General features: G+C 40.8%; 1 protein-coding gene across 2 annotated transcripts in view; it reads left to right on the top strand.

Annotated features, from left to right (window-relative positions):
- Positions 1-459: 459 nt before the first annotated feature.
- MTNR1A (melatonin receptor 1A) overlaps positions 460-11,875 on the top strand; it is a 45,203-nt gene continuing 33,787 nt past the window's right edge. Inside the window, exons 1-2 of one of the 2 annotated variants that reach the window (XM_048078350.2) lie at positions 2,315-3,428; positions 5,264-5,432. Coding sequence is in view for 1 of the 2 variants with exons in the window: in XM_066996266.1 (XP_066852367.1) it covers positions 645-837 (193 nt within the window). In the remaining variant the exon portion in view is untranslated. Of the gene's footprint in view, positions 838-2,314; positions 3,429-5,263; positions 5,433-11,875 lie in introns of those variants that run through there. The other variant, XM_066996266.1, reaches the window with a different exon arrangement.

Here is an 11,875-nt window from a genome sequence, read left to right as displayed (position 1 = left end):
TGAATGGGAGCGTAATTCCCACGGCCGGCTGGCTCAGATATTTGGCACGGGTCCTCCTCACGGCTGGGCGCTGGCTCCCCCGTTCCTCTGCGCTGCTCTTGGGGAGCGGCTGAGCCCGGCCGGCGGGGGCTGCCGGGACGGGGGCCGCCTGGACGGGGGCTGCCGGGACGGGGGCTGCCGGGACGGGGGCTGCTGCTCCCCGGCCGCTCCCCAGGCTCCGAACACGGCCGCAGGCGCTGCGAGCCGCGGGCAGCACCCCGAACCCCCTCCCCGCCGCGCCGCCGGGCTGAATGGAGCGGGGCCGGGCGGGACGCGCGCCGTGTGAATGACGGCCGATGAATGACGAGGAACCAATGAATGAATGAACGGGGGCGGGAGGGCCGGGCGCCGCGGGGGGGCGCTGTGACGCCGCCGCCCGGCAGCCCCCGGCCGCGTTCGTGCGTGAGTGGGCGGGGCCGGGCGGGGCGGGGCGGGGCCGGGCGGGGCTGGCGCTCTGAAAGCTTCCCGCCAGGGCACGCGCGTGTTTAGCAGCAGTTTCCCGCCACCACCGTTCCCGCCACCACCATTCCCGCCACCTGCGTGGAGCCCCCGGCGCCGGCGGGAGGGAGCCGGCCCCGCGCGGCCCGGCCCGGCCCCGGGGCAGGATGCGAGCGAACGGCTCCGTCCTGAACGGCTCCGTCCTGCCGCGGGACCCGCCGGCCGAGGACGCCCCGCGCCGCCCGCCCTGGGTCACCTCCACCTTGGCCGCCATCCTCATCTTCACCATCGTGGTGGACCTGCTGGGGAACCTGCTGGTCGTCCTCTCCGTGTACCGCAACAAGAAGCTGCGGAACGCAGGTAAGCCTCGCCGGGGCGACGAGCTGGCTCCGGGAGCTCCTCGGGCTCCCCCCGCGCTGCGGTGGCGGGGTGGCTGTGGGTATTTTTAGCGCCCGCCGCCGCCTCGTGGTGCTATTCTTAGCTCCCACCTCGGGAGGGAGGAAGAAGGGAGTCTCCGAGGGTGGCATTTAGAGCGGTGCTAGAGGTGCTGCTGGGGCACGGTGCGACTTCGCGTGATGGGTGCTGGGCTTCTGGGTGAGCTGCTTTCAGGTAGAGAAAGGTCTCAGGTGATAAATACCTGCGGTGAGAGCTTCAGAGCCAGCCACACGTTAAATTATAGATGCTGCAGGATTCAGAATAAAAAAACACTTGTTTCACATGCTTTATCTCCTACTTGCTATTTCTTTTGGGACATGGAGACAGCTTGGGGTACATCCTTAATCTGTAGTTTTGATGGGATAAATTCTGCAATGGTCTGTGTTAAGTAAATCCCTCTTAGCTCAAGTGCTATTGCTCCGACAGGCAGCAACTTCCTCAGATTCATTCAGCTTTATCATGGCAGGCCAGCTGCTGTGCACGTGTACCAAATCTGTGCAGCCAGCCCTCTGCATCTTTCATTGAGAGGACACAGGAGTATGTGAGGGGAGCTGGGCTGTTAATGAAAGCAGAATCTCACTCCATAGCAATTAAGATACTAGTTTTGCTTTTTTTATGACTAGCTGCCAGATTCTTTGTTATAACTTTGCTAAATTTAGTAGCTAGTGGTTTAAAATTCGTCTGAGGGGGAACTTGATCCCTGGCTTTGCTGTAAGCTGGCACAGTGAAGGTAGCTGCTGCTGGACTCTGGCAACCAGTGGCATGCTTAACCTTTCTGAGGTTAAGTCAGGCAATTCAAGTGATGGTACACAGTTTTATTGAGCCATCGTGGAATACCAGAGCACAGTATGAAAATGAAGACAATCTGACTTTTCCTGATGCCATTGATCTAAATTCCTGAAGCTGTGTCTTCTTGCTTTCATTGACAGAAGTTACTTTAAGTTACTTTCACTAGAGCTGGCAGTACTACAGTGTGCAATACTGTATGGTCGAGATAAGAATCAGACTCCAAAACACCAAGGTAGCACTTGACTAACTTTGTTTCTTGTGAGATGCTCTAATGGAGAGAGGGTTGAGATGGCCATGTTACTGAGGTTATTCCAGGGAAAAGGGGTAATATTCTCCTCCCCCTTAATACAGACATACTTCAGTGCTTTGGGGGGAGGGGAGTGTTGCACTACAGACATTTCTGGTAATGAGCCTGAAATAAGTACAGTGCCTATTTTCTGGAAATGTAACACACTTGTTTGGTTCTGTGTGCATATTCAGTACTGTACATTTCACAATATTCCTCTTGAATCAAGGCACATGCTTGCTTGCTCACTCTTACTGTATTTCTCATTCTTGCCTTTTCTGTCACAGTGAACTGCAGCAAACCGGCAACAGTTATCTCCTACAGCTAGGGGAACAGAGCATTTTCCTGAACATGTTATTTTAGCCTGGAATATGAACTAGATACATACTTTCCAAAAATCCTTCATTTCAAAGTGTAGGAAACAAGTAGATACTTGGTATATGATAGGAAATTGTTTATAGCCTGCTATAGGGAAAAATAAGTAGGAAAAGTAAGTTTTAAGTTTCCTGATGAGGCAGATAAAAAATCCTTTTCCTCAAAGGAAAGATTCATATACATGGATAAAAGGAAACTCTGGGAAGAAAATAAGCCTCAAAAAGGTGTGCAGACTGTTCATGACTAATCTGGTAAAACCCCATACCTGAGCATAACTACACTTAAGTGAACGCTACTATTAATTTGGCATTGAAATAAGGAAGGCTTACTCAGGTGAGTAAACTTAGGCCACTGTTTTCTAAATAGTTACACTTAAGACTAATATTTATTGAATAGGAAGAGTTTCCTAATTTTTCATACTAATTCAGGTTATTCAGCAAGAGAGAACATTGCAAATACAAATTGTGCTTAAATCAGATTACATAACTTGCTGGTTATAAAGACAGTTACAACTTTTTACAGAGCTATAATAAGAGAAACTTCTGATTTTTACAAAAGCCTATGTTAAGTCTTTTGCTGGCACCTTTACTGAGGAAAAAAGGACACAGGATGAAAATTGCACTGGAAAAAGGTCAGGGAGGAACAGAAGATACCTCCTGAAGAAAATGTCATTGAAGACTTTCCTTTTTTGCAAGAAAGGACTAACAGAAATGAGGAATACTTATACTTTGCCAAAAAGGTGGATTTGGTGGGGGAATACATCTCACATCTCTGTCCCACTCTATTATATACGTATTTTGGAAGATTACTACAAATTGAACCAGTGGACTTATGATTAAAAAAATGCACTGGGGAATAGTAGGAAGGCATAGAAAAACCTTCTCAACAAGTGTAACCTTCTTGACAGTCAGAAGGTTAGTAAAAGACACTGATCAAAACAGAGGAGTCAGTATCAAAGAAGTTTGTCTCAGCAAGCGAGGAGTTTCTGATACTACAGACTCCTTCATAGTCACAAGCATGGCTTCAGTAGATGCTCTTCTAGACACAGAAGCTGATGATGCAACTGGTAGGATCCTCTTTTATTTAATGTACTTGACTTATAAGTTTCACAGTTCTCGTCTGTTTCTTTAATGGTAACTTTCCAATCTAACAAGCACCTGACACCAATTCAGTCCTGATGGGAATAGTTGTGATTTAATGCTGGATTGAATTTGGTTTATAATGTCTGATCTTTTAACTTTGAAAGAAATTTCAAGAGGAACATTCAAGGCATAAGGATTCTAGTGCCCATATCTTGGCAGTATGTTCATGAAACTTAAACTTTAAAATTATATGCTTTCTTTAATAATTCATTTGAAAAAGAATGAGGATAGCTCATTTTCAAGTTTGCTGTAAATCATCTTAATATTAGCAATGGAAAATGAAACATTCATAGATGAGAAATAAGGTCATTCAATAAATTCTACTCTGAAATATGGAATAACCAGCTTTAGGAAAGGTAGATTAAAGAAATACTAGTAGTTTTTGTGATAAGTGAAATTTTTATTTGAAACTCTAAGCACTGGAGCTAAACGTCTCAGAAAAATGAGAAGAGATTATTCCAAGTGGTTTATGTAGGATTGTACAGATTCCTATCAGTGACTGCTAGTATCCTTATGCCTTCGCTGTTAACCATACCAAGAAAAACAATGCGTCAAGAACAAGGTGAAGGAGCAGTTCTAAGTCTTTGACTCTGAAGATTAATTTAAAGCTTAGTGTATTAAAATGTCAATGTTTTTGCCATGGGGGGCTTAGGTATGCAGTGATTACAGGACTGGGTCATTCTTAAGGTCAATGAAGAAAGTTCAAGTGCTACTGTCCCTCTTGTTCTTCTTTGTATTCCTTTTGAAACTGGTCTCTTGGTCCAGTGGGTTGCCTTTTCCTGGGTATTTTTGTACTAGGTCCAACTGTACCCTGATTACCCCTCCAGCAAACTTCTGTGACAGAAGGGAACCTCCAGCAGGCAAGAAGTTAGCTCCAGTAGTTTCACCCTGACTCTTCTGTGTCTGTCTTGTTGGCTAACACTTGACAAAAGCTGGATATTACAGGGATTGGTGCCAAGCTGATAACTAGCACCTACTGTATCAGGGCAGAAAGCTGCATTCACACCCCACTCTCCTTCTCAGCCATCCCTGTTCTGTGCTAGATGTAGCTGGCTTTTCCCAGTTTTCTATGTTCATGGCACAAATGTTTTGTTGCTAAAACTCTAGCTTCTGGTACTGTTGAAGAACACAGAGCAAGTCTGATGTTGCTGAGGCCCCAGGGCCCTAGAAAAGTGATATGTAGCTAACTCACTAGGACTGCATGCATGCTTAATCTGAAGTGTGCTAACTACTTGGCCAAATGAAAAGGAAGAAACCAATGTTTGCAGCTGAGGCAGATTCAGCATGCATTAGGTCCAAACAGCTCTGTAAAGGAAGCTGAGTGCTCAAAGAAATTGAGCTTGAGAGTTATCTATGACTAAGTCACTGGTGGAAGAACTAAGGAACACAGCTGCTTTGTACTATTTTTCAAAAAACAGTAATTGCTAAATAGTACAGCCATCCCAGAACTGGGGAGTGCGATCCATCAGTAAGAATATTATTTTGGAGGCTTTCCAAATTGGCTTTGTTTTAAACGTGTGTACTCTGAGCAGTGTAAGAATCTGCACGAAGAGTTTTCTCAGTGCATTTTCTAGAGTATGAGTTTTCTGCTTACATTGGAACCAACTTTTGATAATCCCATTGGAGATCTCATTGAACTTTTCAGAATGACTGTTCTTGATTTTTTTTTAGTGTTCAGACAATTTTTAGTAGAGTAATGGTATTTAATAAAAATTCCTGTTGTAAATCCAGACTAATGTAATCATTGTTTTTGTTACAGGTGATCCTTGGACTTCTTTTTGTGTCCAGAGAGAATGGGTAGCCTGACAAATATTTGACTCAAGGGAGATAACTAACAGAAGATCAAGTTGTAGCACAAATTCAGGGTTCTGATGAAAGCTGAGATGTTGATGACATTATTTCAGACATAACTTCAGGTATTACAAATGGTAAGCTGACTGGGAGAGGGGAAAATGTCTAGAGGAGATGCTGAACTTGGACAATTGAACAGAACTGAGCATAAAAATTTGGTTTAAATAAAGCTGTTCCAAAGACTGGTTTTTGATGAATAATTTACTGAACTGAGGGTTTTTCAGAAAACTACTTAAATGACATTGTCCTGTCAGTGAACAACAATAGATAAGTATTTCAAATAACATTCCATTCTTACTAATATGTCTGCCAAATTCAGCTATTTATGCCTTCTGCAAGTTTCTGCCTTTTGAAGTTTTTCACAGCAGTGCTTCTAGTCTCTTCTGGTAGTTCTTGGAGTGGTTCTCCCTTTTCTCATTAAGATGGCTTTTCATCTTTAATCTTTTAGCAATTTCTGATCTGCTTCTACTCTCATCCTTTTTATATTTCTTTTTACTTTACTTTCCTATCCTGCTGTGGATGCTTCTTGAGTTTCTAGCAAATGACATAAGCAGCAAGTCTAGTTTAGTGCCAAGTACTACCAACAGTGGGCATCCAATGCTATAGGACAATGTCCAACCCATTTGTATAATGCTTGCTTTCCTAGGGCAATAACAATTGCTATAGCAGGGTTAATTCAGTGCTGTGCATTAGTCTAATTTTGCAACCTCAAGAACCTTGCCACCCTTGCTCTTGGCAGTTTTTCTTGTCATATCAGTGAGCTGCTTCAAATTCCACATTAATTTTGCACTCCTGAGTAATGATTGCCAAGTTCTGTTTCAGGAGGATGAGTTACTAAGAATTCTTCAGGTTAAGAGAACACTGCTAATGTTTTAATGTCTGCATATTTAATGTGTAGTTAAAAATGCTCAAGATTGTAATACAAATGCTGCTATTAGAAGTGCTCTTTCAAAATCTGTCCCTCAAAGTCAGAGGCAGTATTGCAGCTGAGTAGGATAATCCAGGTTCCTACCTTACATGTCAAAATAAAGGTCAGACCTATCTTTTCCTCCCATAGTTTTGAGGATGGATATGATATAAAAGAACAAAACCTTAATGATATCCTTAAATTCATATGGTAAGAATGTTGCATGTTTTAACCTTGTACTTTTCAAGTTGATCAGAAACTAAGGTGTAATCAGCAAGTCTGTTTAACTATTTAAATAGTGACTTCTGCTACTTCTAAATAGCTTTGTAGTCATGACCAATAAGTGTACAAAGGTTTGTCCTATATTTTTAAACAGTATTCACTGATATCCCTGAAGAGAAGGCCAACTTATATCCCTTCCTTGAAGAAACACCTTGCACAAGAAGTAAAATATTCCTAGCTCATTTGTTTCACTTTATGCTTCACTTTATAAATGACCTAATAATATACCAGGTCATGTATCTAATTCTAGAAGATATTTATTACCTTAACGATAATCAAACTTGTAATCAAATTCTTATATAGTCCCATTATAGTACCATACTTGAATTAGGCATTTTCTCATCATGGAGAACTTGATCTCTTCAATTCTTACAGTTGTAAGAAACTCCTTTAACACTTTGCTCGTTCTTTACTCTCCCCTGACTCCTAAGGTCCCATGTCTAAAACAGAATAATTTCAAACCCTGCTGTGCATAAGCAAGTATTGAAATTTTCAATTCAAATGCTAAATAGTGGGAAAGGTATGTGGATGGCTTCTATTTTTGTCTACACCCTTAGACAGCCTTTTAGCTACCTTTGTGTTGTTTGGGAAGGATATATACCTTTCCATTTAGGCCTACAGAAACCCCATTCTGCATGATGTACACTTCACATGGATCACTTTCCTCCAGTGTGATGCTGAAATATAAGCTCTGTCTTATCACCTTAACTTTGTTTTTTGATGTGCAGATACAAGGCTAGCAAAACTAATTCTCTTTGAAGGAGAGGCTACCAAGCAGAGGCACCCTGCCACTGTGCTGACAGTGGTCAGCTCCTCCCTTGTAGCTTGGTATTGTGAGGTCAAGTGATGACATTGCTTTTGTTAGGCCACTTCGGCTGAACCTGAGTATCAGCTTAGTGCAACAGTCAGTACTATGTTAGTTGCCTAGAGAAGACGGCCAGTTCTGTAGCCATTGGCCAAAGGCACGAATGGGCACAAGTACAGGGATTATCCTTGAAAATTGGTATCCAGTCACAGCCCAGAGAAGTTCTAGAAGCGTGCAATGATATCTGCTGGAGGAAGCATCGTGATCTTTCTCCCCATATCAGTAGCTATGGATTTCATTTGATGTATACCTCTTCACCAGATTCAGTGATGAGTTTTCTGCTCCTTAGCCTTGATTCTTAAGGACCTGTTCTTCCTGTGTTGGGGAGCAAAGAAGGGATTTCATTCTTGGGTATGAAAGTGCTCTTAGCTCAATACAGGCATGGTATGGACAACTTCATTTTAGAGGCCTTGAAAGAAAGGTACCTTTTTGCGTGAATTTCCCTCACTTTATTAGTATCACAAAGCCACTTGTGAAGAGTTAATGCCTTTTCTATGAGTGCTGAAGGAGAATAATTTTTTTCTTGAGTAACAGCATCCACAGACTTATTTTGAAGTTATCTTGAAGGACTGCATATTGTTGAAAATCTGGGAGGTACATTTTATGAAGAACTAATGTCTCCATATATGTGAATGAACTGGATGTTTCAGTGCTTTATTTCATTTTGGATGAAGAACTGATGGCCTATAAATAAAATCATTTTTTATTAATGGTTTGTGTATTTTGCATTCATATGTTGTCTTTTAATGTAAATAATTACTAATTGTCTCCAGATATCTCTGGCTGTATAATTCTGAGTCTGCCTTCTGTAGTTTGAGTATTTATCTAACATGCAGGTTTGCATAATTTTAATTTGTTACAAGATTAAAGTTCTTCCTCATTTCTGTGCCGTATTAAATCTCCAAACCTTTCCCAAATTTAGGTTATTGAATCAGTTCTCCCTTAGAACAAGGATTAAAAGGGAACTTCTAGACTATGAAGTCCAAATTCTAGGTGTACTAGACATTCATATAAATTCTTTCAGTCAGTCCTCACCTTAAGTTATAGCTTTTTTTATTCCCTTGCAAGAAGGGTGCTGTCAATACCTGAAATGTTTTTTTGTGTAAATGTATCATGCTTACTAAATGTACTGTGCTTAATATTTAACATCTCTTCCAGTAATAAAGGGTGAGAAAAACAGCTCTTGGCTCTTTAACTTTCTAGCCCAAGTCAAATATCAAATTTTATTTCTCTTGGCAAAATAACCTTTCCCCTTCTGTTTGAGAGCACTGCCCCCAGGCATGCGCCTCATCTCCAGAATATACCTTCCCTAAAAGCAAAATGCTTGTTGTACTGAAATCAACTAGCAAACCTCTTACCATGGTCCTTACTGGCCTCCTCTCACTACTTTGGCTGCAATACTTGCCAAGGGATAAGAAGGCTGCAATACTGCTAAGTCTTAAACCTGAAGTGCTGTAAGCAGTGAAGTCTTTTACATAACTTCCCTTCCTATACCTGGCATCAAACCAAAGCTGAAGATGCATGTTCACCTCTGTTCTCTGTGGTAAGCTGACTACCTTTAAATTTTTTTAAATGTTAACTTTAGGTATGTTCTCTAGCGAAATTCTTAATACAGAGATTCGTTAAATGTTTTAAGAACCATGGGATCAGAAGGGGATTTTTGGTTGGTTGCCGATTTCCTTGTGATAAAGGTGATTACAAATCAGGGTCACTGTACTCTTAAGTGCCTGACTTTTGTATAGCCTGATGTGGGTGCATGATGTGAAGCCAGTTGCAATTTCATGTATAGTTGGTATGCAGGCTATGGAGTCTGATAATTGGTACTTCAAGAAGCCCTCTGGGAATAAAGAACACAAAAGGCCATCTACTACCACAATACTGTACTCTCCTATTTTCCTCAAATGGATTTTGTTACTGAGGTCAAGGACAGTTTGCTTGTACTAGAGTTGTCGGTCAGATCACATCATTTTATCCTTGATGCTATTTTGTCCCCTGCTTTCTAAATACTCATTCTTTAACACATTCATTAAGCAGAATACATTTTAAAATTCGGGCGTTGTTGCCTTATTGTACAGATTGGTGGTTCTGTTGCTGTTTACATCAATATTTGATATTCCTTTGGAAGTTTCTTATCAATGTGACTATCTCTAACCACTACCTTTTCAGTTCTCCCCTTTCCTTTTATTCTAACTTAAGGAACCCCACTGTTGAGAACCTCTGCAGTGCATCATAAACCCACCTTTTTCTCCCTTCCTGATGCTGAAGCATGTTTCAGCATCTGTTGCTAATAATTTTCTTGGGATTGGCTTTTTCTACTGGGTATGTATAGAATTACTTTATATAAAGCTTAAGTAAGTCCTATGGTTCTTTACCATGCTGCACAAGGTACTTGTACAAAAGATAGTTCCATTTTATGGTATACTTGTTTCATGCATTTGCAGAAATAAATGTATTTAGCAGCATTTCCTCTAATTATTTGTATTTTTTTTTACAGAAATTACATCTTCATTTTCCTTTTTCTAGTGCTGTAGTATCCCCGGCATATAACTCATTTATGTTTATTGCTTGTGAATATATACACTGTCTCTACAAATAAGGATCTCTCATATACAGGAGGTTAATATTCAGCATGTCTGACAGGAAGACAGCACTGTTTTCCTTTCTTTCCTTCACCTAGACACAGGTGGTGGCTATAAATGGTATAAATTAGAACAATTTCAATGTTTCTGTAATTCATGCTTACTGAAATGGATCCCACGGGGATTTTTATATTGCTGAGTGCTACTTGAATACAGTTTTCACTAGCCAAGTTTATTCTAACTATTCTGCATGTAACCATTATGGATAATAGTTAACACGGTGATCTCCATCTGTCAGGGTACACTGGATTTTTGTCTCTGTATACAGAAGACAGTAGAACCAAATTTGTCTTAAAAGCAAATTTGTTTAAAATTAGTTTTAGTTAAATACCTAAAGTAGAGCTCAAAGTGCAGTCATATTTTCTTCTACTTCCTTGCAGCAAAGGTTTTCAAACATGTCTTGAATTAATTGGGTAAATAATTGAGGATTTTTTTGTAGTTTCTCCTAGAAAACTGTTTACTTCTGTTTTTTCTCAGCATTTTTTCTTGTACCTTTTTCTCTTGCCCATTCAGTGTACTCTGCTACAAGGAATTTCTGCAGTGCCTGATAATGTCAATTATGAACAATTTGGTTGCTGGAAACCTGCTTTGGGTTTCCTTGTTTGTGTGGTATAAATATCTTGTTCATAGATGCCCTCCTCAACAGCATTTTGTCTGCCTAGCATACCCACTTTTGTTCTGTTATTTTTGGATGCACCTAGGAATTTGTGTTGCTTCTGTTCATTGTATGCTTGCACTTAGGAATATTAGCACTCTAAAAGGGTGTTGAGTACTTCCTTTGTAATTATTCCTGGTAAGAATTTCTAATGAATACTTCATGACAATCTAATACAGTTGTGCGAAGCTTGCACTTGCACCCTGTTAATACTGCTGCAGTGATCACTATCTAGATCATGCCCTGAAGATATGGCTACCTCTGACACATGTAAGTGCAGGGGTACGAATGCATAAAAAAGGCAAATAAGCTAAGTGAAACCATCCCAGTGGAGACAATTTGCAGTCTGCTTGTTGGTAGTGTCTGTACTGGGGTATCCCAATTGTCACAGCAGTAACCCACCCCATCACTGTAAGCTTTTAGAGCAGGTCTTCCCTATACTTTCCTCAAGCTTTTACAGTGGCAGAGCTTTGCTACCAGCATGCTGACTAGCAGCAGGCTGCCTGAGCACTTCTTTCTTGTGCAAAGATAACTTCATAGACTATCATCAAAGCAGTGAACTGATTTCTAAGATCTGCTTATATTCAGATTCACGTTATCTTCTGTATCCATATTTATTCAGAGAACTTCAGATCAGATTCAGGTCTCACAAAGATGAGTCACACTTTCTACATTTTGTCTACTCATCACAAGGAATGGTCAACAATTCAATGTTTGCCTACTTTACTCAAAAACAAGAAACTTGTTTGCCTTGCAAACAAATCTCCAAATCATGAATTTACTCATGTCACGTTTTTGTATACTCAAACCAAAGAAACAAAATTTCCAGTAGTAACACTGTATGGCAGCATCAGTATATGCTTAAGTTAAGCTGAAATCCATTCTGAAGATGTATTGATATGACTAAGAATTTATTGTGGTAGCATTTCTACATATCTATATGAGAAGTAGAAATGTAGTATGTGACCAACTACTTGTAGAAATACTAAAAAAGATATTTTTAGCACATCAGAATGTTACTAGAAATAACCATCTAATGATTACCTATCTGTAAACTGAAAGAATACCTTCTGTATTCAAAAACTAAGATGTTACTGAGTTAGGAAGACAGATGACATGACAAGTAAGGAAAGAAGGAAAGTAGTATAACTTGAAAAGTTAATGTCAATTGT

Source organism: Anser cygnoides, chromosome 4 (genome assembly GCF_040182565.1).
Source record: "Anser cygnoides isolate HZ-2024a breed goose chromosome 4, Taihu_goose_T2T_genome, whole genome shotgun sequence".
Classification (NCBI taxonomy): domain Eukaryota; kingdom Metazoa; phylum Chordata; class Aves; order Anseriformes; family Anatidae; genus Anser; species Anser cygnoides.
The sequence above is the reverse complement of the archived record's forward strand: the minus strand, read 5'-3'. Positions and strand labels throughout refer to the sequence as shown.